General features: G+C 44.7%; 1 protein-coding gene and 1 non-coding gene across 3 annotated transcripts in view; one reads left to right on the top strand and one right to left on the bottom strand.

Moving 5' to 3' along the window:
* The window catches only part of LOC142803606 (neuronal acetylcholine receptor subunit alpha-7-like), a 51,245-nt gene extending 31,315 nt beyond the window's left edge, over window positions 1–19,930 (bottom strand). For both annotated transcript variants that reach the window (XM_075888956.1, XM_075888957.1), the window contains exons 1-3: window positions 19,821–19,930; window positions 16,402–16,658; window positions 3,381–3,575 (exon numbers count right to left, since the gene is read on the bottom strand). In XM_075888956.1, the coding sequence (XP_075745071.1) occupies window positions 3,381–3,575; window positions 16,402–16,658; window positions 19,821–19,831 (463 nt within the window). In that variant the 5' untranslated portion in view covers window positions 19,832–19,930. The remainder of the gene's footprint in view (window positions 1–3,380; window positions 3,576–16,401; window positions 16,659–19,820) is intronic.
* Window positions 2,938–3,009, top strand: TRNAA-UGC (transfer RNA alanine (anticodon UGC)). Its single transcript has one exon. It is a non-coding gene; the product is annotated as a tRNA-Ala (tRNA).
* Window positions 19,931–27,137: the final 7,207 nt, after the last annotated feature.

Below are 27,137 nucleotides of genomic sequence, written 5' to 3'. Positions count from 1 at the left end.
TAGCGAATCAGTGCTTTGCGAGTGATGCGTCATTAGGAATTACGTCGGCGCTTTCTTTTTTACATGAAGCACTTCCGAATTAGACAACTTCGATTACTTGCAGCCCTGACTACATCTCGCATTCCGAGTCGCGCTTTGGCGAAGGAGATTTTTTCTGTATCTTTTTTTCGGAGCGTCTCTGAAATTGCTTTCTGAAGCGAAGTACACACGATGACGGGTTCTGTAGCGTAATCGCTATCTCGTTTAAAAACTCACGCAGACACTGCAAGAACGAAAGCAGAAAAAAAAATAAGTGCACTAATATCTTCTTTTCTTTTAATGGGGAGAGGGGTTCTGAGTGCTCGCAGCTTCTCGAATGCGTCAGGGTGGAACGAGTTTGCTCGGCGCATTCCTGTGCTGCCCGAACTGCTGAAAAGCAAGATGGCCGCCGTGAACTAGTGATAGGATCGCCCGCTCTTAAAGGGTTGACTGTTAATTAGTATTCGAGCATTCAAATAGCAGCTGGACTTAGTCCGAAACTCCCGAAAATAATTCGATAGCTAGGAGGACGTGTTAGTAAAAACGCATACCGTTCGCATTTTTCTAGTCATACGATAAACGAGGACTTCTTATCACATACAAGATTAGTCACCATCGGCTGTATTGAACGATGGTGATGACGTAAGTAACTAATAGGAGGAGGAGGAAGCAAGAAAATGGAGGAGGCAGGGAGGTTAACCAGAAAGACATCCGGTTGGCTACCCTACACTGGGGGATTGGGGAAGGGGACAAGAAACACGAGAAAGAGGGAAGAGAGGGAAAAGACAAAAAGGGGGTGGGGGAGAGACTGACAGTAATTTCACTGCAGCGTGTAGAACTCTACCGCATGTCAGAGGCGTTCACACAAGCCTGTCTTACTCAGGAAACACAGCAGGGCTTTCACTGCCTTGTGGGCTGTCGAGGCATGTGGACGTTGCTGTAATAATAGCACCTGCACAGAAAGAGGCTGATCATCCAGTCGGCGCATTGCGTTGGCAAGTACTTGTCTATCTGAGGCGAATCGAGGACAATGGCACAGCAGGTGTTCGATATTTTCGTCGGTGCCGCAAACATCGCACGCCGCACTGTCAGTAATTCCGATTAACGTGGTATAAGCTTTCGTGAAAGCAACTCCCAGCCAAAGGCGATAGAGAAGCGAAGCTGCACGTCGATGTAGGCCGGGTGGAGGCCGGAGTTGTAGTGAAGGGTCGAGCTCGTGCAGTCTTGTACGTCGTATGCTTGGTGCGTTCCACTCAGTCAGTGTGAGACTGCGGGCCAGTTGACGAATCTGCCTCGCCGCATCCGCTCTTGAAAGCGGAATCGGAACGCTGTTCGCTTCTTTATGTGACGTGCGTGCAGCACGATCTGCAGAATCATTGCCGCCTATACCACAATGCCCAGGTAACCACTGAAAGACGATGTCATTAATAGGCTGCAAAAAGAAGAAATAGCTAGAATGTACAGTCGAGTCCACCAATCGGTCAGTCCATGTGCCTTGCGCAACAAATAAAGAAGATTGGAAACAAGGGTGGGGAGTGGGGGTGGGGGTAATATGGAGGGACGATAAAAAAAAAGGACAAATGCCCAAACTTAGGCGACATGTGTAGGGGGCACGCCATCCGCGGCCAGTCATGCTACAGTCACGGCTGCGAAGTGCCTATACGTAATAGAAGTAGTTTAAAAATCAAGCGACAATCATCATATTGTCTTTCTAATCAGCACGCTGCGGCGTGTGGAGACAAGAGATGGTAAATTTGTGACCCTCTCTCTTCTCTTTTGATTTTTTGCTTTTGGGCAGCCGCCACTTTCAGCTCTCGCTGCACAGAACAATAATGGAACAGTTCGCTGCAAGAGAGCACTAGATTTACCGCTGTCACCCTGTCGTAAAAGCCACACTGGCAATTTTGACAAGTTTGGTGACATTTATATTGCGACAAATTTTAATAATAATAAAAAAATTAAAGCAGCTAAGCACTAGAAATGCCAAGCATGAAAGAAGTGCCGAACCGGGTGCGCTGTCTTCTTCTTCTTCTTCTTCTTCTTCTTCTTCTTCTTCTTCTTCTTCTTCTTCTTCTTCTTCTTCTTCTTCTTCTTCTTCTTCTTCTTCTTCTTCTTCTTCTTCTTCTTCTTCTTCTTCTTCTTCTTCTTCTTCTTCTTCTTCTTCTTCTTCTTTTAGTTAGGAGAATTTTTTTCAGTGTTTATTCGCAATTATATTTCTAGTTACTGTTCTCTTCGTCTCTTTCTTTCTCTGAGTTAATCTCCTTTTCATCTATTCGTATTCCTGTGTTTTTCCCCCGTTCATTCTTTCGTCTTCTTACTCTTTCTGTATTTCTTTCTATTTATTCCCTTTCCTTGTGACGACCCCACACACTCTCTCTCTATTTCTCACTTCCTCTTTGCTTTCAGTCTCTTTCTTTCTTTCTACTTCCGTCTCCCTCTTCATTTGATTTTGAGTCTTTTCCTGTCTTGCTCTCTTTTTCTATATATATCACTCTCGATCTATTTCTTTATTTTTGTCTTTGAATCTCTTTTGTCTTTCTTTACTTTCTTTGTATCCCTTTCTTCTTCTTTCTTTCTGCCCCCGTTCTCTCGTCTATCACAGATATTCTGTCCAGTTGTGAACATATCAGCGTAGGTGCTCTGGGATCAAAGTTGGCGACGAAGAAGAGGACGAAGAGATAGCGCGCCGTTTCATAATGATGATGTTGTTTTGTCCGTTCTGCGCGAACTTTAGGAACTCCGCTGTTTAAAAAAAAACGGATGCATTTCATATCATCATTTTTTTCCGACCCTCAGCATCATTCCCAGAATTCCGCCCATACAATTAACGCCACATGCAATTTATTCACGCGCGCGAAAGGCGTTTATTACGGTGCATGCACCCGATGCCGCTTGGCTAACAAAAGCAGTTCACCGTTCGGGGGTGTAGCTCAGAGGTAGAGCGCTCGCTTTGCATGCGAGAAGTCCCGGGTTCGAACCCCGGCTCCTCCACGAGATATTCTTTTTGCTTTTTCTTTATTCAGCAAATTTTTATAAAGTAACGGCCGTGTGCTTCTTACTCGGTGCTCGGTGGTAACCTAGCAAGTAGGACGGACAGAGAGCGCGAGTTAACGACAGAGGATCGGGAAAGGGAAAGGAGGTTAACCAGACGCACGTTGGGTTCGCTACCCTGCACTGGGGAAAATGATAAAAGAGGAGTGAAAGGACATCGACTCACACTAACGTACTGCGTATCTCCCTTCGGTGACTTCGCGACATGGGAGAGCGTTCGTACATGACCGTGAGGAGGAGTCGGAGGTGAGGCACAACTGAAGCACACACACACACAGCAAGTATATAACGTTTTGTTCAACGTTACTCACCCAGGGTGAGCCTCTCTCCGGTGTCGGGGGGCAGCGTGAAACCGAGCAGAGTCATGGACGAGATGAGCACGCAGGGAATGATGAGGTTGAAGCCGTAGTAGAGCGTGCGCCGCCGGATGTGGATGGTGTACGTGATGTCGATGTACGGCTCCGGGCAGCAGGCATACTCGCGAACGTTGCGCACTCCCGGCACGCCTGCGCAGTTCGCACCGCAGAAACACACATTGAGCATCGAACATGGGCTGTGTTCCAATTCTCAGACTGCACGTAGACAGTCTACGGAGACTGCTCAGAAGACAGCATCGAGCCCATGCTGTCCGAGAAATGGAACACATTTGGACGGCTGGATGGATGGATGTATGTGGCTGTACCCTTTAGATCGGGCGGCGGCTAACGCCACCTAGCCGTAATACTTAGTGAACTAACCACTAGATTTATCTTTTTTTTCCCCTTTCAATAGTAAAGTTGGACGGGTACTTTGCAGTGAAGGGTTTAATTTTCACTCGTGCCTTGACTTTAGCCACCAATCAGATAACCTCTGTTACATCGTGCATAATGAATAGCACAGCATACATCGTGCATAATGAATAGCACAGCATAAACGGAGACATCTTGTTTATTTCATCTTCTTCCTTCTCCCCCCGTGGCGGCCACCGAGCGCGTGCCACCGCACAGCGCTGTAGTCGGTAGCGACGCCTTATACCACATATCCCCTCTTGCAAAAAAAAAAATAAAATAAAATAAAAATAAATGGTAGAAACACACAAAACTGTTTTTGTCTACTTCCTAACGAAGTCCTTCAATTTCTTTGGGGTCTTCTTTTTACGCTTGCTTTTCCTTGCAGGCGCATTAAATCCTGGACTGGTCAAAGCTTGCGTGCCGTCTGGTGGAGATGATACGGGGTCTGCCCTTTCATGACCATCCGTTCTTGATGTGTCCCATTGGGGCGCACTAGATGACCGATCAGATGCAGGGGACCAGTTCATAAGGGCAGCGGTTTCAGGCTGTAATGCATGAGAAGACCGATTAAATGCAGGTGTCCAGTTCATAACAGCAGGGGTGCCCGATTTCATTTTGTTGACCGCTCCGGAGTGAACTGCGATTAACTTAGATGCGTTCCACACACGCCCATCGTCCAAAAGGTACGAGGCCGGTCCCCGTTTTCCAATGATCTTCTTGGGCGCGGAAAATTGTGAAGACAGCTTACCGTGAGCTGCAGTTGTCTTAACGCGCACGTAATCACCAACGACGAAACTGGGTTCCTTGGCTCCACGTTTTTCATCGGTGTAGCTCTTCGAGATCATTTGCTTCTTTTTGACATGCTCTCGTAGCTGTTCAATCGCCCTTGACGGGTCCGTGCTGAAGCATCTGTCGGGCAATCCCAATATGTCAAGTCTGGTGCGAGGTTGGCGTCGATGAAGAAGAACAGCGGGTGTCGCACCAGTAGTCGCGTGAGGCGTACAGCGATATACTTGCAGGTAATCAAGCATGGCTGTTCGTACGTCACGACGTTCAAGCAGGGCTAGTTGAATGTACGACTTCAGCACAAAATATGTTACATCGTGCATAATGAATAGCACAGCATAAACGGAGACATCTTGTTTATTTCATCTTCTTCCTTCTCCCCCCGTGGCGGCCACCGAGCGCGTGCCACCGCACAGCGCTGTAGTCGGTAGCGACGCCTTATACCACACTCCTTCTAGTTAATTCTACCCGCTTAAAGTCTACTTTGCCCTCCCTGTCCCTAAACCCCAGTGCTTTGAAAAACTCTGCGCCATCATCCTGAACTATAGGGTGAAGCCCGGCTTTCAAGCGGCAATGCGCCACCTCGCGTCGAGAAGAAAAAGCTAAAACAAACAAACGTAACAGTTGTAATTTCTGGCTTACTTCGTGTCGAAATCAAAAACAAATAAGCGTTACTCTCATTAAGCGTCTGGGAAAGCGTTAGGTTGTGTGCAGACGACCATTCTGGCGATATCCGATCTATCTGAGCAATTCGCTGAGCCGCCATCTTGTTTAGACAGCAAAGTAGCCTGCATCATATTTGTCTACGATGCGGTCTTCTCGGAGCTGTCTACTTTGCCGGCTACGCGAAAGTTGGAATGTGACTTAAGATCAACGTTACTAGATACTTTTTTCAGTTTGCAAACTGCGGCGCCGCGAGTGTCACCCTTCCCTGTACCGGTCGGATGGATGGATGGATGGATATGGCTGTACCCTTTAGATCGGGCGGTGGCTAGCGCCACCAAGCCGTAATACCTAATGAACCAAAAACTATATTTATTTATTTTTTTCTTAAATAGTGAGTTTGAGGATTCGTACTTTGCAGTGAAGAGTTTAATTTTCACTCGTGTCTTGACATTAGCCACCAATCAGATAACCTCCTTCTGGTTAAGTCTACCCGCTTAAAGTTTATTTTGCCCTCCCGGTCCCTAAACCCCAGTGCTTTGAAAAACTCTGCGCCATCATCCTGAACTATAGGGTGAAGCCCTTTACAGAACATTATCAAGTGTTCGGCAGTTTCTTCTTCCTCTCCACACGCACTGCATACTGTGTCTACCCCTTCGTATTTGGCTCGATATGTCTTGGTTCGCAGTACTCCCGTCCTGGCCTCAAACAGTAGAGAACTACCCCGAGTATTATCATAGATCCTTTACTTGGCAATTTTCTGCTTAAAAGTTCGATAGCCGCAAGCTCAAAAAGCCGCAAGTCAAAAGCCGCAGGTCAAAAAGCCGCAAGCGCGCCCCCTCTCGGCGGTGCCGTCTGACAACGGCGGAGTTACTGCAGTTGTGTTCTTATGCCGGGTGCTGCTTTGTTGCTTTCAAGTGTGCTTCGTAGTCATCGCTGTCACTGAGTCCCAGCAAGATTTATTTCGACGTAACTCGCGTAGTGTGTGCTCTGGCTGCAACTTACTACGGTAGCGATCAACGTGGTGCCCGGCGTGGCACCGACGCTGTCAGCGTTGGCGTGATCTGCATGGTGCCGGGTGTTTTTTAATGTCTTCAACTCAGTCATCGCTTTCCCTGTGAGCTACACAGCTCACATGTGTCATGTGACGGTTCTTGAATGTCAGAAAACATGCCTCGCTGCTTTGTGACTGGTTGCCGAAGTGGGTACGATTCGACGAAATACGCGGCCGAAAAGAGACATTTTTTTCAAGCCTCCCGCTGAAAATTCATAGAGGAAAAGCTGCTAAAGATCACTTGTGAAACGTCCAGAGAACCTGAAGAGCAGGATGGCTTTGGAAATTTTAACCACCTGGGGTTTCTCTAACGTGCACCTGAATCGAAGTGCATAGCCCCCTAGCATTTAGACTTAATGCTGTGGCCCACTGTCAATGGTTTTTTTTTTACATAGGCAATCGAATTTTAAAGAACAGGAACGCAAAAGAGCTGTATGAACAGAAGTCCCGCAAGATTCGGGCATCGCGCTCACGTCTCTGCCGTGTGGCATCACCTTAGCGGCTCAACTGGTGATTTACTTGCACACTCGTAATAACCTTCGCTCACCCTCTCGGGAAATAACTCCCATTACACAAAATTAACCGCGTAAATTCCGTTTAACATTGCGCGAAGGCTCCGTTACGATGCGGCGACCGGTCAAATGGCGTCGGAAGCGCCACCTAGAGAGCGAGAAACGAAGGGGGCCGCGTTTCGCCGCCGCATCCCGGCGGAGTTTGCAAACTGAGGTAATCTAGTAACGTTGCTTAAGATGGCCGCCGTCCATTTAGCTGTGTATTTAGCCGTCTACGGTGAGTATTGGAACACAGCCAGAAGATGACGTACCTCGAAAGAACCTTTTACAAAAACTCAATTCTTTGGATAAGCGACCTCCATCAATTGCAAAAATCTTGGGTCCATGGCCAAAAGGAAAGCTACAAGCCACTGGAGTGCGTGCAGTGATTCACTTTCTGGGGGAATCAAAAATAGCTCAAAAGTACTAAACCAAAATGTACTTCGTCACTGTTAACCGGTATGTTTGAAAACAGTATTTTCGTGTTTCACTACGATAATTTTTGGGAAAACCTTTCTGAAAACAGTTCAGTATTTAAGCGACAAGATCACCTTAGAGATTTCATTGAACTTTCATGTTTTGTGGGAACACTTAAATTGTCGTGATTACTTGTGTTTTCACAAACTCTGTATGGTACGGACACATTTCTATGTAGTGTGGACACATTTCTGTGTTGTGTGGACACTCAGTATTGGAAAACGTGGACTCATTGTGTAAGCGTTGTGCTATGTACATATGTATAGCCTTGTGTTTGCTACAAAATATGCGATGTCGACTTTTGTGCAAGAGAAGAGGAGTAGCCGGCGCCACGCATTGGCACCAACCTCTCCTTATATACAGTTAATTAAAAAAAAGAAATCAACCTTTATCGATAGCATCATCCTTGCAGCGAGAAGTTGTCTAGTAAGCCTGAAGACGGGCTAAAGTGGTGGTAACTCATAAGTGACAAGCTGAGCACACCTCAACCGATACACTCGTAGGGGAACGAGGATTGAAGGCGGAAAATTTGATTATAAAGGAGGAGTATCACGACTGTACAGGTTTCACTGCAGTTTTGGTAATGAAAAAATATGAAGAAAGAAAGAAAAAAAAGAAAGAAAGTAAGAAAGAAGAAAGAAAGAAAAAAAGAAAGAAAGAAGGAAAGAAAGTAGGAAAGAAAGAAGGAAAGAAAGAAAGAAAGACTGCCTCACACAATGAGAAGCTGACAAACTTCGCAGAAAAAAAAAAGCGTTTGTTAAAGCAACAGCCATTACCCCGGGCATGACCGGAGGAACAAGTCGGTGGTGAGTGCATCGGCACGGTGGTCTACATAACCTCATAGCGTGAAGGAACGAAGGTTTGGTGGCGTTTAAAGTACTACGCCAGGCTCGCAGGTCGTGTGGAAACCATTCTACGAGAAACTAGCGAAGCGGAGCAATCCAAGTCCTTGACAGGGAACGAAAAGATTTAACTTTTGAAGTAAAAAAAAAAAAAGACGGAGATAAATAACAAAGCACGACACGAAAAATGCTGAATAAGTCAGATAACAACGCAATAGTACGAGCCTCCGGAAGACGGCCTCAACGTTTGGCAATCTTTCTTTCGCCGAAGTTCTTTTTTTTTTTTTCAGTTTCCAGACGGCGCTTGTTGCGTTAAGCCGAGGGAAAAGGATGGAGGAAAAGGGGAGGAAAAAAAAAAAAAACACACGAGTGCATCCCGGCGAGACGCAGGTTCCTAGAATAATTCTCTTCCACAAAGTGGGGCCAAACGGTGGTAGGAGGTGAAGGAAGGACCGGCGCTTCTGAAGTACGGCATCGTCACAGACTCTGAGCGCGGTGGCCGCGGAGATCTCGAGTCGGTGCGTCGACGGCGCTGCGGCGGCACAAATTGGATTTCCTGCGCCGCAGGCCTCCGTCGGCGTACTCGCGAACACGCTTCGCTATGAATATATTGGCCGCGTCGCGCTCTTGCGATTGCTGCGGTCGGATAACACGAGCACGGGATCACACGTGCGTGATCGGTGAAGAGGAGGCGACCGCCGCAGTCACTCGCACAGGAACGCTTATAAGTTAGCGCGCGAGTAACTGCGAAGTAGGGTTAAGGTATGAAGTTCCAATCACGCTTCGGAAGATAAAGTCGATGCGATACCTAGCAGAGCCGCACAAGCGTTTGTGGGATATGTGCTGATGCTTGACTCTACGACTTAGTCCCTGGGCTCGCCCACCTGGCAAGCGTCGGAAAACAAAGTTTCGTACCTCTCTGCAGATAGGACAGCTTCAGTGTTCACTGAAGCGCTTATGCAAGTAGGAGGTGAGGGGATGCTGCGAGAGCATCTCTGTCCCGTGTAAGAAAATCTAAACGGGGTTAAAGGTAAGTACTTGAGCTGCATACCCTGAGACGCTGTTTTATAGTCGATGCGGTACTGTGCACAGGCGGCAACGCAGCCATGTTACTACTACACTCGAATGCCTCACTTCGATAGGTCAGTATAGAATCTTGAAGCTATAGAAGCTATCCTGGTTCGAAGATCCTCTGTAACTCAGCGAACTATTCCCGAATACTCGGGGATGTCTAACGAACGGAGCGAATAGCTTTGGGTGGTGTAAATCTCGAATTACGGGAAGCGCTTTAGAAGTTGTTCCTAGTATATAAAAAATATAAATAGCTGGTGTACGTACCTTTATGCACGATCATGGTGTGTGCCTGACTGTAACCCTGAAGCCAGTGGCGTAAGCAGTTTTTTTTTTTCGGGCTCAGAGTAGTTCTACTACTGTTTATGTATGTTAGTGGGTGTGTTTTTATGTTTGCCTGCTTATATGTAAAACTGAAGGAGGGAGGAAGGGGGTATCTGAATTTCCCCATCCATCCGCCCTCTTGCAACGCCAATGCCTGAAACACATCTCCTTTAGAATACCGTCAAGTATATTCTTCAGGTCTTCGAGAACGCGAAGGAAAAATTCTTATCACGCGTAATTCAAATCTGGTAGTCTACAGCTGTCAGTGTATTGTAATAATAAGTAAGCACAGAAAAAAAGAGAAAAAAAATGTTCCTCCTTTTTCCATGTAAGCGCAGTCGTGACGTGTAGCAAAACTTAGACGTTCAATAAAGGTTTACTTTAAATAGTGTCATCGGCATGCTCTCCAGGTTAAGTGACCTATCTAAGCTGCGCATTCCGGTCAAGCATGCTATAATGCAGCGCGATGACGTCACGTATTGAAAAGTAGGAGAAGGAAGAGGCAGCGACCACCGATATTGCGGCGGATGTGGTTTTTCTTTTTCTTTTCCTGTTTTCTCTTTTTCCGAGTTTTTTCTGCTTAGTAAAACTTGTTGCCGGATTAGTCGGTACATACTTACCGACATACAAAAATACTCCAAACCACGAGAAGAAAGTCGAGAAAGAATTAAACTGTTTGTAACACTTACCCGAACCTTGCCAAGCTTCTTGTTTTCTGTACCATTGCGTACATTGGCGACACGTGACCCTCGTGTGGACACACGGCGGCACTCGCACACATGCTCTGGGAGTGTAAAAACGCTCATCCCGACTCTACGTCGAACAAGTAAGTGGGAGATGCCCCTCAAAGGCTCACTTCTTACCGGGCCAGCATTGGGCCGTCCAGCAGGCCCGCGAGGAGGCCGCCACGTATTCCCTGTCAGTCCCTACGTGAGAGACGCCCGCTATGCGCTAAGCCCGTCCTGCTGGAGTTTTTCAATTCCATTAAATGAAGTAAAGTAAAATAAAGTAAAGTAAATAGAGGAAAATAAACATAAAGTTTTGACGACCACCTAATGGAAACTTGGGAGGCCAAGCTCGTCCTCGAGGACCTGGAAGACCAGCCACAACTCGTCGCCAGGGGCAAGAGGGCAGTCAAAGCCAGAGCGTTCCTGGACTAGGAAATCCTCCCACCTTAGCGTGCACGATACCGGGCCTCGCTCGGAACACTGTTTCTAAATAAACGTTTATTTCTCTCTCTCTCTCTCTTTCCATTCCAATAAAGATTCGTTATGTCTCCAGTCCTTTCTCGGTGGTTATGCGTCTTTCTTGTATTTCATTAGGTGTGCGTATATTCACGACAGCAGTCGTTAGGTGAGAGTGAAAGCGCTCCGCATTAGCGTGCGTCTACGCGTGCGACTGCTCCGACGAAGATCGGCCTCAAACGTCACAATGCAGAACAGGAGAAAAAACCATAAGTGGTCCCGTTGTAGGCATAACGGTCTCGGCGGTGTCTTTCGTGTCCTTCTTGTCTCTGTGTCGTCGTTTTGTTCTCGCGCTATAACTATCGTTAGGGGCACGACCCCCGCGAGACGGAACCCCCCTGCGGAGGCCAGGTAAGCGTGGGAGTCGAAGAAAAGAGAGGAGAACCGTAGCGTTATCAAGAAACAAAAAGAACTCTGGTTGAGCACGCCGTGTGGCATGACGTCGACGAAACTGCGGGAAGAAGAAGCTCCGAACCTCCAGGGAGCAACTGCCTCACCGGACGCGCGCGTTGTTACTCTTAGCGCGCTGTTTATGCTGTCGCTTACGGCGCAATCAATCACGCAGCATTACCGTGTAAAGCACGTTAGAGGCGAAAAAAGGAGTTGTAGGAGAAGAGAGATTTATTCGTAGCAGGCCTCCCTCATTTTATGCCTCGTGCGCGCGCGCGCTGTCCGAGTTTCCACATTTATGTTCCTTACTTCTCTTTCTTTTTCGCCATTTTTATGAAGCTTTTCTATAGCGCTTTATTAAGTCTCATTCTTATTGTATGTTTTGTCCTGTTAGGGATTACTAAGTGGCCTCATTTCATGCTATCGAAAATTTCGACCCTTTATGTAGCGCGTGGTCCTTTGCATGCCGCGAAGTTCTTTATATCTCTCCCTCTTTGTCTTTTTCTTCTCCTACTTTTTTAAGCGCGTCCATTCACTTCGTTAGTGCTTAGACTTGTCATGTTCAATCCACTTAGAATATATATTGACGGTAATAAGAAAGCACGTTCTTCGAATATATAAATTATTATTTATGATTTGACTGGAGAAACTTGATCTTCTATATTTATGGCAGTTTTTTCTTCTATAGCAAGAAGTCATCTGAATACTGGTTGTCTGCTCTTGCGTTTTTATTTCAGCAATAAGTCGTGTGAATACCAGTTAATTGCTCTTCAATGGTAATCAGTTGTTCGGTCGTAACAAACTCAAGTGAACTAAGCTACCCTAACACGAAACCCGTTATCGTAAAAAACGTTATCAGTAAAAATGCAGTTATTTCTTTCAAAGATAGACATAGGCAAGTGTTTTCTGACGTGTGCTGCAATGCTATCTCGCTGGAACACCTATAGCCGCTCTAAGACACGAGTCTAAGTTTGATATTGCCCCGCCGCGGTGGTCTAGTGTCTAAGGTACTCGGCTGCTGACCCGCAGGTCGCGGGATCGAGTCCCGGCTGTGGCGGCTGCATTTCCGATGGAGGCGGAAATGTTGTAGGCCAGTGTGCTAAGATTTGGGTGCGCGTTGAAGAACCCCAGGTGGTCGAAATTTCCAGAGCCCTCCACTACGGCGTCTCATAATCATATGGTGGTTTTAGGACGTTAAGCCCCACATATCAATCAATCAATCGTCAGTTATATTTTGACGAAGCCGCACGCTGCGCTCGTGCACGGAAGAACGGGCGTGACAGCTTTGTAGAGCAGCTTACGCATCAAATGGCGATAAGGGGCGGCGGTGGTGGTTTGTTCTCCCTGTAAATGCTCCAGAAGTGGCACGGTGGTTGCTTTGGCTGTTAAATTGTTTATGCAACAAATGGCACTCGTTTTCGGCTTACACCTTTTCTTGCTCTGCGATTCTTTACTGAGGTTCGGCCCCGGGGCGGTTTTTTTTTCCGCATGTCTAGTCTTTAGTGTTGTTTAACTTCGCTATATATTCCAAGAGGGTCCATACGCAAAGCCGAGTGTGGGTAAGATATGCCGTGTTCGGAGGTCCGGAAGAGTAATGTTCGGGCTGAGGCACGGGCGAGCTCACTGCCTCCTACTCTGCAGCGGCCGGGTATCAATATCGGCTGAGGTTCTCGTGAAAAGTGCTACGATAGAGGGCCGCGACAATAGGATACGGGACTAACAATTCCACTCACCGAACTTCTCGCGCGCAGAACACCCAAACAGCGTTTCCCTTCCTCTCTTTCTCACTCTGCCTGCTTCCACAACCACTGCGTCACTTTCCTTCCTGTTTGCATATCAGCAGCTTGTCGTAGCCTCACGTGAAAGTATATCTCAGTTGTATGGCCGTGACTTGGAGGCGCTATGTCTGGGACTCCCAGTGGACATCCCACGTGCGCAGACATGCAGACATGTGTTCGGGGCAGATAAAATGCCGCGGCAGCTTTCGGTTGTCCCTAATACCGGTGGTACATGGGTACTTTCGATGGCGATGAGGGCCCACCCGATTCAGAGTTGTTGATCGCGATCAGCAAGTCCGAGCTGCTATACGGTACAACCTCATCCGGATTGAGTTTTGCGCAGGCGGTAGTCAAGTCGCGATGAGAGATCGCGAATTTCTTGATCGCAGTCGTGGCTGATTGCGATCGAAATTGACCTATCTCCTGATTCAGATGGGCACCGATCGTGATCAAAAGTGCCTGCGTGATACCAGTATAGATTACTATTTGGGCTTGTGACGAACTGAATAATTTCTTTCTTTATTTTACGAACTTCTTTATTTAACAAAAAATGGAACTGCGGTCATCGCTTTGTTGAACCAAGTTTCAGCTGTAATAGTTAGGATAATAAAACTTTCAGTGGGAAAATGTCTTCTGTAGTAATATCATTTCACACGTCGCGTAGCGTGAACAGGTGTCGAATGCCCTTTCGTGAGTTTCTCATCACAGTGGTACAGCAGGCCTGTTTGCCTGTTTTGAAATCTTCTCTTTCTTGTCGCATGCTCTATCCGATGGAGCACATTTATTGTACCTGTATTTCACCTGATACAAACCTCAGTTGAGGTCTCACGAAAATTTTTGGGCAACGCACAGTGGGATTCTTTCTTGGTGTACTAAGTACGGTACACTCGTTGTTCTCCACATACACGAGGTGATATTTGCGATAACCGCCCTCGCTCGAGCAAACACCGATAAGTTGGAGCGATCGATCACAACGTCGAACGAAAGCAGCAGCCGAGCGAGCCTCGCGAACAGTGTTCAAACAACACAGATCTCATTGTTGGGAACTAGAGAGAGCAAACGAAGCAGAATTCACCCTTCAGATCAGCGTTTTTTTTTTTTTTTCGAAGAGCACGGTAGATGGGTAAATAACGGATCGTCGCGAAAAGTAGTCGAATTTTTAGGGCTCCTTTCGAAACACAACATAGATGGAAAAAGAAGCGTTCAATTTAGTCCTTGCTTTAGGTGCAGCCGCGAACCAGGGGGCGGAAAAATTTTGAGTCGATACGATTAGAAAAAGATCAAAGAGAAAAATGGCAATGGAGAAACGAAAGGAAGCTTCGAGGAAACTGGGGAACACTGGAACAGACTAGTGGTTCGTCAGAACATCGATGGGTCTCAAAAGGGCGGGCTCAGAAACGAAGAACAAGTGGAGTAACAACAAGAGAAGAATAGTAATAGAAAGAACAAAACAAAACAATAATAATGACTTAAAGAAAAATAAGAACATTTTGAGCAACTTTTTAACTTCACAGGTGTTTATGTAAACTCGGAGTAAGGCCGATGTCGCGTGAAAGAATACTCGGCGAGGCATGTGTCCCAGGCGGTGAGTGCCAAGCAACTGCCAGCATAGTATATAATGCGTAGGGTAGTATAGCAAGGTAGTGGTAAAAAAACAACAAAGTTTGGTGTGAGGAGGAATGCTGTTCGGTGATCAGGTAGGAAACGAGGACGCAGGAGAGTAAAGCATGGTGTAGTTTTATATAGTCTAGTCTTTGCGCCTCAGACAGAGTGGGCATGTGCTAGGCAACTGCTAGCATAAGATTGTCATGCATTGTTTAGTACAGCAATAGAGTGGGAAAGGGAAGTGGCGATGATGAGTGGTGTAAAAGGTGGAACGAAGGAAAGAAAGGAAGAGTGCAGTATATGAAAAGACAAATAAAAAAGAAAGAGTGAGAGAGAAAATATTCAAGTAATCAATAAAGAAAGAAAGAAGGAAATAAATAAATCAATCAATAAATATAGAAAAAAGGAAGAAAGAAAGAAAAAAAGAAAGAAATAATAAGGAGAAGCTCCATCTACGTTCGCCACGTTGCTCTCTCCGCTGTTAACTCAGATTTCACAGGTGTAGAGCAATGTCTTGTTTTTTTTTTTCAGAAATAATTTCAGAACATAAAAGACTCGTATTTTTGGTTTATTATGGAGGGATTTGTGACAAATCCTCGACGTATTCGTCCTCTTCATTGTATAATTAGAAGCACTACTCTGGTTCTTTGTATCTTTCAGCGTGCGTGGCTCGTGGCGTTTTCTCACGTCTTTGTACCTCTTTAAGTCATCCTCTTTAACCATCTTCTTAACCATCCTTAACATCCTCTTTAACCCAAGCTGATTGAGCACCATGCGAACAGATTTCATCTTTCGCATTTCGTGCCACAGCGAGTTGGGTGAGCCAGTCGTGTTAAAGAGGATTCCCCAGGGGCGGTGAAATCGGTCTTTTTGGGCGAATTACACGGATGACCAAACTGAAGCAGTAAAGCCTCTTATAAGTCGCACTTGTTGAGAGTGGGCGAGCGCAATCGCGAAAATCAAGAGGTCTGTGAGGTGTATCGATTTCCTTTGCATTAAGTAGCGTGCTTGTCATACACCGTTTATGGATGGCCCATCTTGATAAGCGACGTATAGTGGGAGCGCATCTCGAAATATTGAGTAACTGCGCACGAAGAAATTGTGTCGAGATGTGATGTATGGATTATCCCGGTCCGGTTATTGCGTGCCACGTAACAGCTGCCAGTCTATAGGGATTGCGAGTCGTGTATATTGCTACTGTTAAGTGGCGTATGACAATGTAATAGCTCGGGAAGAGAGAGAGAGCAGTAAATAAAAAGTAAGACGCCGGCTGCGTCGTCATGCGATTATATTTACCTTCTCCACTCAACTGGTGATCGCGATTACGTCATTACCGGCGCGTAGATTTACTGTTCCTACGCAATCAGGAGAAGAAAAGAATTTCGTCAAATCCAGAGCAGGTGGGCATAGCGGAACGATGTAGAAACGAGGCGATGTCGAAAGCTTCGTGGTGCACGCGCACGCAACAAGCACGCTTTGCACAGCTTGTCAAATCTGGAACGATTTTCGCGGTTCTCAAGCTTTGGCACAGCTTTAGGTCGTGCGAGTGGGAAGCCACGGAATGGGTGCGGATACAGTGGGAGGTGAAGGGTGAGGAAGTAGCAAGGAGGTTTAAATTAAAGTGTGCCCGGTTGACTGTGATACGCTAAGCAAGAAAAAAAGTCTGCAAGTCTGCATTGAATGCACGAATAAGGTGTACAGTGTGACCTTATCTTATGGTTACTGGGCAGATATCGATGCTCACATAGGCGGTATATAGACAGCAGTGTTCACTCACCTATCAGGTCCCACTCGCCATTGGGAATGTAGGTAGTCAGATCCCCGCCTTCCTCACTGTTGACACGAAGGTCCAGCTGATAACCGTGATAGGTCCAGGAGCCGAACTTCAGGTCGCACTTCTGATCGTCAAAAGGGAACCACGTAATGTCGATCTTGCACGTGCTCTTAAAGATGCCAGGAGGGATGTAGTTGCAACTGCCGTTGCTCCGCACGACCACGTTGGTCGGGTACGTGCCGTCGAACTTTTCGTCCGCGCTGCGCATGCGCAGACGAGCACCAGGGTGAAGAGCAGAGAGATAAGGGGGGTGGGGGGAGGCAGCGGGGTGAACGAAACACCAGATACGAGTTCATTAGTTGAACTATACGCATAACTGAGCCAGCATCGACTGAGTGCATATGGCGTCACCTAGCTAAGCACAAGATATCGAATCCGATTACTAGCCGCAGCAGCTGTGTTATGATTGGGGTGATTAAGCAGTGTGTACCATGCATTAAAAGCACCGCGAAGAGTTCCAGGTGGTAGAGTTAATCTTTGAGTGTTCAACCAAGGGTTTGTCACTGTCAATGCCTAGTAAATTAAAAACCACTCATTAAATTTCTCCGGAAGACACTGTGCATGTACGCATACTTGATGTATTTCCTTCTCTTCTTGTCACTGCTTTTCTGCAGTTTGCCATGTATCAACTAATCGCTACGAAATAGCTTTTAGTAGTTATTTTCGAGCAAACGTCTACAGATGCTGACAATACCTTTCGTCCAACGAAGCTGCCTTTCCGCGAAAGTAGAATGGTTGAAGCGAGACGTTTGAAGATAAACATGAAAGCCGTAACAAATTAATCTACGATGAAGCGGTCCGTGTGGCGTCGACGTTTCGACGGGAGAAATCACCCTCGGCTCACTCCGTCGGTAAGTTGCTGCGATAACATTAACGCAAGCACCGAAATTATGCGCCATGTCTTAGTTTGCAATTTGTCTTGGTCCCTCTGTTTTAGTTTAGGCTGCCGTTGTATCATCCGCGCAAAATGACGGAGCTGTTACTTAAGCAAGTGTGTTCTGAAATTATCTGAATGCAAGGAATTTCCGAAAAAAAAATATACTCATGCGGCCTCTTCGGCCGCAATATTTCGTAAGCTGATGTTTGAATGTACTCGCTTTGCATTACGTCTAAACTCCCAGCCTCAAGTTTAAGTATTGACAACACGAGGCAATAACCTATTGACAACCTGCTATTTGCGAGCAAGTGTGTGCGCTGAGGTTGAAACGAATGCACAATCAAGGCGGAAGCGCAATGTATCTCGCGGCAAATATCAAGGACGAACCTTTGGACACTGCAGTATCCAATTTTCTCAGGGCTCTTAACAAGTACCTAAACATGCTCGAAAACAGCTTGGTAAAATTTCGATCGTAATGTTTTAAAGTTAAGTTAAGGAAGTGATCTTTCGTTACGTATCTCACTACTCGTGCGCAGTTGCTGAATGAAGCTGTTTCATTTTCCTTTCAATTTTTCGCGAACTAAGGTGAGTCCCAAATATATAAAACAATATTAATCTAACGATAATGTCTAAAATGAAGTTTTATGCTATTTCTTTTTTCATCAATCAAGGCTACTTCTTTACGTATGCTTACATCGCCGGCCTTCCTTAAAGAAAGCGTCCGAAAAATCTGATTAGCTCTTTTTTTTTACTTCAATGTATTGGTTGTTGTGGTGTATTCGAGGCAAATTTCACCTCAGTTTTGTTGATACCTCTGTGTTCTACAAAAAGATTAGAACTGTTTGAAGTTATAGTTACAGTAAAAAAAGTGACGATAATATAGACAATGTTATCAGGGTGTAGCGCTCTATAAGGAAGTAATGTCCAACTAGATATATTCTGGATACACCTTATTGTTTTCAACCATCTTTGAGGGTGCTGCAACTGGTGATTAGGTCACACTCAACCACGTGCACCTTACTATTCGACGAAGCAGGTTTACAACACACGGTTTGCCTAAAAAACTTGGCCTGACACACGCGATCTTGCGTGCACGCTATACTGCACGTTGTAACTCAACTGTCTTTCTCGTTATTTGTTTGCTGGGGGGGTAGTATACGTTAGGTGCGGTCACTCGAGAGACTGCTGCTAAAACTGCACTGAAACCCAGACCTTTAGCCGGTGCTCTTGACAAGAGAACTGCATTTATTAAAAATAAACAATCAAAATCGACAATCCAAATGTTTCAACTTGGTCGCAGGAAGACAAAACTCTTTACGGCAGTCTGCGAAATTACTTGTGACTCTTTGAGATCGTATGCGAGATTAGGCAAAGTTAGTCAAAAAGGTAATTCAATTACGTTACAAACTACAGCTGATTGATCCTAATAATATAACGCGAGTACACGAAGGAAGAAAATTTCGAGAGCTCGTTTGTTTCTTTTACGCAACGCTAACGAAATTAAGGAGATAATAAGAGCCAAGTAAGGCATAGACAAGTGCCATCGTAGCTCAATTGGTGAGAACATCTGGCGCGTAGCGCGAAGGTTGGAGGTTCAATCCCTGTCGACGGCGTGTTGTTTTTTTTCGCCTACTTTACTTTCTTCATATCTACATCACTGTTGTTAAAATACAAATAAAGGGGCCCTGCAAAACTTTTCCAAACAATCATAAGGGCACGAGCCCGGTGTGCCACTCTCCGGCTATACGGCATCATTTGTTGAGAGGAGAGGAAACGATTTCTAGCTCAGATTGAAAATAATTGTAAATTCCATGCCCTGTGATGCTCTGTAGTGTTTGGCTCCTGTATTTTCAAGAGCCTCGACAATAAATCAGCTGCGTGTCTGACCACGCTGCTAAAGTGTCGTGGAACCTCTTTAAAATATTAGAACTAACATTCCATTTTCCTTCCTTGGCTTCACTGTCTGCTGGCATTAATCAATGCTGTGTCATTACATGGCTGCAGATTGAAAAAAAAAGTCATGAAAATACTTTGAAGTTCAATTTGATGTTACTTGAAATGAAGAGAGTTTATATTTTATGCACTAGCTGTACACTTGATTTACAGCACATATACGAAGAAATACATACAAGTTAATCATTTACGGTGAAATTTCAGTTTCGATCAGCGTTGCATCGCTCCAACGCTTGAATTTTGGCACTGATATTTAATTGTTTTCATTATTCTCTTTCCTTTTTTGGTCAATTTTAAATGCCATAAAGCAAGCGAGCACGCTGTATTCTAATCAAACTATTTGCGAAAGTAATGAGAAATCTTCTTCAATTAATTCACTTGAAATGATTCATTACATTTCTCATAACAAAAAAAGCAGTTTAGTGAACTTAATTTCGTTACTTTAATTTGATTACTCCAAGTCTGTCACATGCTAACCATAATTTATGAGTGCTTTAACACGTATCTAAATTTGTTGTAATCAACCACTCACCTGTTGTACATGAGCACGTCAGGCTTCCAAATTTTGTTTGGCGGAATACGCAGGTCCTGCACTCCGCCGTAGTCTTTTGGGTTCCAACGTAGGTTCACATCTATCCAATCCTTTTTGTTTTTTTCAATTTCGAAGGTACGGGGAGCCCACAGGAAGCAACAAAATGTATTGAAGTTGGCGATAATAAGACAGCAGAAACAAACACAGTGACATTTTGCGGCGTAAATGACAACAAACATTCGTTGATCTCAATATCACCGAGACTGCGTACAAGTCTCCGTGCCCATGCTGTGCTCATGGCCCCCGAAAATTCTGACGCAGCACAGAAAGCCACCCCCCCCCCCCCCCCCCTTGTTGACAATTTCGAAAGTGATGTTGCGCGACGCAAGCTGCTTTAGTGGGCACCCGTCGTTCCTGCGGCTCGTGTATTACGTAGACATAAAAGTCACGTTATCATCTGCTGTTGAGTATCACAAAAGAAGAGGTATAATTTATCCGGCCTCGTTACATCGAGTAATAACGCTCAATTGAATACTTTGATAAATTTCATAGTTTGGCGCAATCTGACCTCATTGTTAAACAAAACTATACTGCTCTTGAATATATTACAGAAAAGCTTCGTGTACCAACAATGGCCGCCGGCAGATGACAAAGCTGACTGAATGGCCGAATACCGGCGTTTTGTATTATTCGCCCATCAGCCGCCGTCACTGTAACAATAGTATCCCAGCTGCATTGTTTTACATTGTGAAGGTATAAAAACAGAACGTGAATTGTGCACCGCATTTATGAAACCCTAGTCAAAAAGAGCCACTCCGCGATGAAACAGTCCTTGAACATTGGCCATTAGAGAACCGTTGTTGGTTACATACCAGATATGAGGTACGTGTTCAGATAAAGCTATAGCTAATAAAAGTGGGTGTCATTATAGTAAAGGAGAGGCTTTAATTCATGGAGTGATATATATGGTAGCGTAATTTTTTTCTGTTTTCCTGAATTCGACGTTTTTTATAGACTGTGACGACACCAGCAGCCTCCTAATCCTTTTTTTTTTGTCTGCTTTCTGCAGATAAGATATGGTGATTCATCAGAAGTATAGCCGTTCTTTAACTTAACAAGAAATACAAGCTTCATCCACGGTCATTACTGCCACTGCAATCATTCTACCAAATCCCATTTGCTTGCTTCCGTGACACCAAGCCCCCCCCCCCCCCTTTTTTTTTTATGTTTCAGCACGGCCGGAGAAGGAATGCCCTCACGCCTCTCCAGTGCGACCGCGGTTTCAGATAACTCGTGTTACGTTAGACACACGTACGAGACCATGGTTTTAAATAAAACATTCAACGCTCTTACAAATTTCGTCAATAATCCTAAATCAGTGGTTGGCCAAAGGTCATACTTTAGGTTGGCACGTCGAACCTTTCCTTTTCGGCATGCGTGCCCTTTGCGTTGAGATATAAAATTACGATTCTAAAGCAAGCCTACATGCCGGGCTCTTTTACATAACTTATCAACAAGCGCACCATGATTATGTGTGTGGAGCTCGTATTTATTTTTAGGCCTCAAACGACAGACAATGACAAAAAAGAGATAGATGACGGACCTGACTATTATGGTGCGCCCACTTCCCTGCTTTGTAAGTGATAGGAGGTCAGCGTATGTATATGCAAGCTTTCTCTCAGGAGTAACCAAGGAGGTTTGGAGTAACCCACGGTGGTAAACAATAGCAACAGGTTGGCGTCTATGGAGTGGTCCATGACATCATCAAGAAGTGCGGTAGTTTTGAAGGTGAGTTTCGAAATTCGCAAGATATATCCATCGATATGTCATGTAAGACAGTCGCCCCCCCCCCCCCCCCCCCGACACTGCTTCCTGCGGAATATTTCGTTTCTTAGCTCTAGTTCATGATAGCAGCATCGCCTACAAATCGCGAACGCTTTTTTTTCACGCTTAAGAAATTCTCTTTTAGGAGAAGTTTCGTGAATATCGACTCTCACCTCACGTCCACAAGAGCTACCCGGTGGAAATTACGCAGCCATTATTCAAGGTTTCATTATTTGGTGCACTTTTTTTCCCGACTGCGACCTTACCGTATCGATTACTCGATGATTGATGGCTTTCTGAGTACCGTGAAATGCACGATGAATGCACCTGGCATACCAGTAACAGCTCTTGCACAACTTTTCAGAAATCTTGCGCAATGTTTGTCGTGTTTCAGCGAGAAAAGATGAGCCTCAACCCATAAATAAAAAAAAAAACTTAGAATATATAAATAAGGCTATTTTAGACCAGATCAACACTGCTTTTTCTTTCCAGAAAAAAAAAGAATTGTGCAAAAAAACACACCACGGAAAGAAAAAGACGACGGCAGCTGGTGTGCTTATAAGCACACCAGCTGCCGTCACAAAATACAGCACTCAAAAAACAGCACTCTATAGAGTGCTGTTTTTTGTGTTTGTGTTTTCTTGCGCAATCCTTGCTTTCTAGCCCCTAAAAATGTGCTAATATACTGCGTTTCTTTGTCCACTCAGCTTTGAAACAGTGTTAGTAGGTCATATTATGCTGCCTTTCTTTGTCCACTCAGCTTTAAAACAGTGTTAGTAGGGCATATTATGTGGAACTCACAATTTAGAAAATAACTTGCACTGAATGACAGTTTCTGCAGACGTTCTGATATATTTATACAATTGCGCGAACTACACAAGATGAGTTATATTGACGTGGCACGGCATGAAGTGCCATGCAGATGTCACGTGACCCAATTGTGCGCTGAAAAAGAGGCTGCCTGTACGCTTCCCCTGCTGGACTCCGAGATCAGTTTTAGCAAAGTGCTGTGTTGCCAGAGCTAATCCCGGAGGCCACATCCTGCGCGTAGATTTTCTCACAGTATTTACTAGAAAAATTTGTGACACGTGGACTATTGAACCCCGTGAAAATCGATTTTTAGCACATGTATTTGTGTAGTTCTCGTGCTTGCGGCTTGGAATGCACTTGTGGCTTTGTTTATTGCTGTGTTTTGGATTTTCTTCGACATAGATTAATGGCTCACAAACTGATTTGTGTTGGGAAACGTCAATAGGTGGATGTTATGGAATGGGACTGCTGTACTTTTTACGAACACAGCCTTGCGACAAAGCGGCTGCAGGTTCCTACAAAGCCGAAAGAACGAAGGGTAGGCAAATCCATGTACTGCCCATCGTTTCCACGCTGGCTGAAGTGCATGCGTTGCGGCTCCCGTAGACACTGGCGCTTAGTTTCCCCGTGCTCTACTAGTATGAAACCCTGCGGCTTTAAAAACTGGTTGTCCTGAAGGCTGCCACTTGCGCTGCCAATGGCTGCTGGACTGCGCTGCTTGGTCTCGCGTCCACCGGCCGTTGCGCTGACCTTTCGGCGTGAGCCATGACGTAAATCACCACAGACGGAACGTATACCAAGTCTAATACCTACAAAATTTATACAAGTTCTAGAGCATTTGCCAGGGTCGGTGTCACAGCCAATATTTGTATACACAGTTATTCACACCCTTCAGGCTTGTATAATGCTATATTAGATTACAAAAACTAAATATATTTCTACAGGCTCACCTGATACGTATACGTGCACTTTTTTCTATTTATTTTAAAACAAAAATTTTCATCGATATTTCACTTGTACCAGTTGTTTCCCTCTAATAATCGACATCTTGACCTAACACGCTAATTGCTAGGCCCAGAAGTTGATAAACGGAACATCAATATCTATAATTCCCTGAATCTTAATGCTTTAAAAAGCGGCTGGGAGAAAGGTTCCACCGTATACAAAGCCATTGCGGCTATTAAGTTTGCGAGCATTAGGCTGAGCCAATATAACGTGCCCAGCCCGAAAATAACGTGTACACCTCTCTCCGTGTCGTCTACCACACGGTATTTCGACACGGCTTCGGAGAACCGAGGACGCGACGAAGCGCCCATCGCGTAGCTGATAAAATAGCTCAGCCACCCAATATAGGGCAAAAATAACACGTGGGCGCGTGTCCCTCATCTAAAACTGCATTCCGGGCTGCGAAGTAGAAAGAGGCTTACAGCAACAGACGTTCATTTACAGCCAACCAACTGTTCCACCAAGCGAAAAGTATCGATGCCTTGAAGCGTTTTGACAAATGACCCTGTCGCTGTGAGAGCATTAATGGACGATAAGCAACTTTGCCTGACACTTGTATTGAGGCTCGACCACTTATGACTGAGTGTTCGATATTTACGGAAGCCCATCTTACAACAGGCTATAATCACTCTATTGGAACACCGATCTTTGAAGTGTAATACTTCAGTATTCCATGCGACATGAATATATATATATATATATATATATATATATATATATATATATATATGTATATATACTAGCGTGTGGAGACACCAAGCATACTTCGCTATGAGCAGTTAAACGTTAAACAATTGGCTTGTAGTGCCAGCTGTTTCCCGTTTCTATGTTGACGTTCAAAAAGAATAAATAAATACTGCATTGCAAAGCAGTCTCTAAGCAAACTAGCGCCCCTAAGCAAACTAAAACAATAAACAGACTATTTCTATGAAAAATAAACAGAGCAGTTATTCCGAGTGCTTTCGACCGCATTGGGATATCTATTTTTCAAAACTGTTGCGTTGTAACTACTTGAAAACAAACATGGCTACTTTGTTTACACAGTTCTTTTTTTATAATTAGAAAGGTATATGAATAAAAGAACCCGTACCTTTATGATGAAAAAAAAAGATATTTTTAGCAGAACTATGTTTCACTACGGGTACAAAAGAAAACAAGAGACAGGATAATTAGGTCGCAACGGAAAACTGTTCCAAGACAATGGCATGAACAGTAACGATGCCCTTAACGATGTACGTAAGGGCTAGGAGTAAAACGGGAAAAAGAAAAAAATATATCGACAAGAATAATTTCTCTTCTAAACCGAGACAAACAACACTCAACTTACATTTTATTAAAAAATCTACTGAAGAAACATATTAACTAAAAATAGACCAACTGGAAATTATCATTTTGTTGTATATTCGCAATACGTTCATTTCAGGATGCTAAATGGTAGTTTAAGGAGCCTAATTTCAGTTCGCCTTATTCTAGAACAAATGTGCACATCCTCAATTGTGTTTCAGACAGCGTGTTTTTGCGTAGTTTACGTGAAGTATCCACGCACAGTGTTTCAAAGCTGTATCACTACTACGAGGCAAGATCAGTAAGCAGTGCTGACAGAGTTGTGGGTACGGACGTCTTCACGATACGATTGCTCAGTACCCGTCGACAGTTCAGAGACCACTAAACGCTGCAACAAGCTGAGTATTCCCACTACTTTGATTTATGGCCTGTTCTGCCACGCACTATAAACATTAGCTATGCAGTTGCACGGAATAAAGTCACAAATTGCTGAAAAAATAAATGTTTTATCTAAGCTAATGGTCTCTCAACTGTTGATGCCGATGGTTGTTCATTTACTGAATGTAATACCTAACAACTAATGAACTTTCTGATATTTGTTTTCATATGAATGTGTACGCGAGCTGACAGAATTTTTTGACAGATTATTGCGCAATCTAGAAAGATACACAAGTAAATCAATGTTGATCTGATCCAAACATAATATTTTATAAAGGTTCTAAACATCAGGCATTAGAAAAAAGGCATTAAAAATGCACTAAACTAAAGGATTTACTGTAGATAATTTCGTCGGTACATAAAGAACGCTGCTGGCTAGGACATCCTCTACTCAATAACTAGAAACAAACTTCAAATTCCAAACTTAACATTCATCTTTTCAGACGTACACTTTTGTCCATCAGTTTGAAGAAACAAAAAAAAAACGCATTGCCGCACAGTGGAGGCAATTATTCGTTCTGAGGTGGATGCACTTTTAACACAGCTGTGTCTCGAACAGGTCCTCCATGGCTCTAAACTAAGCTTTAATGCAAAAACGGAGTATTAGCTGCCACAAAAATTACTTTCAGCTTCACTAATAGGCGAGTCTGGCTTTACTCAATCTACCTTCGAAATGATTTCTTCTTGTTATAATTTTGCAATGATGATCACTCTGGGTCACCCACCAAAGCAGCTCCACGCTTGTGCAGATAATTAAGAGGTGCACCATGAAAAACAGTAGCTACCTAAATAGGTAAAAGGTCGTTCTAGACAGTTAAAAAAATCTACAGCTGCTAATCCCATGCACAGTGCGTTCGGCATGTTTTCACAGTTGACTGTTAGAATAATCGGTAACAACGTTAAAGCACACTACGAAGAATTCTGTGACGTAAACAAAATACAAGCGACAAAATTTAATACGGCCTCATGATAAAGCTCACACACTAACAAAGCGTTTAACGTTATTGCGAGACATGATTGCTCGTCACGAAAAATGCATGACACTTGGCAACCGATCTTTTGCAACCTGGAAGAGGCCAGTGTGCACTTGTGAGTGAAACAGTGAAATGTATAAAACCAGAGGCTCAGAGTGCCCCACACGATGCTATAAACAGAGAGTGTAGAAGCTCGTGCAAATAAAAACCATGCAGGAGAGGAAATGCGAGGATGAGGTGCGACCGGCTGCAGTGACTGCTTGAGCGTGAAAGCCCCTGCACGTGGATGCATTAGCAAAGATGCTCAGATAAGGGACGAGTTGGTGGCATCGCCGGAAGGGCTTAGAACATAGTGAGTCCGCTCAGAAAAACACGGTCCCATGTGCTTCGCTGTTGCTGTTTTGCCATAAACACCAACCTCGAGCTGACAAAGAGGCCGTGTCTCTATAGAGCTTCAGCACGGGACACGATAAGAGAACTTCATTAGCGTATAGTCCCGTAGTCCTCTGTGCTACGACGGGCCAAGCGCTATGTTGCGCGAACTACACACGGAACGAGGCTTGGTTCGGGCGTCGAGTTGTACTAGCCACTTATCATCTCCCAAGTAAACTGCCTTTCTGATTATTTTTTTTTGTTTGTTTTCTTGCATTCTCATGAGCAGATGGCCGCTGAACACAAGGCTTACCAAACCGCTAAAGCGTCAACGCCGAGCTAGTAGAGTCTAGAAGTCACGTCAAACGAACACGTGTTTTTCATTTCTACTTTCTACGGGGCCTGGAGATGTTCCTGCAGCTGCTCGAGACTGGGGCAAAATTCATAAACCTTCCATTTCTAAGTGCGTCTTCTCATTGGTCAGCCTGCTTCACTAATGACATGTCTCGCATTATCATTGACCGAAATATTAGCTGACGAAAGTTGTCGATCGCTTTTGGTGTGAAAGCGTTTGCCAAGTAACCAAGTCATATGCTTGAAAAGCACGGAC

This window comes from Rhipicephalus microplus, chromosome 3 (genome assembly GCF_043290135.1).
Source record: "Rhipicephalus microplus isolate Deutch F79 chromosome 3, USDA_Rmic, whole genome shotgun sequence".
Lineage (NCBI taxonomy): Eukaryota > Metazoa > Arthropoda > Arachnida > Ixodida > Ixodidae > Rhipicephalus > Rhipicephalus microplus.
This window is presented reverse-complemented; position numbering and strand designations above follow the sequence as displayed.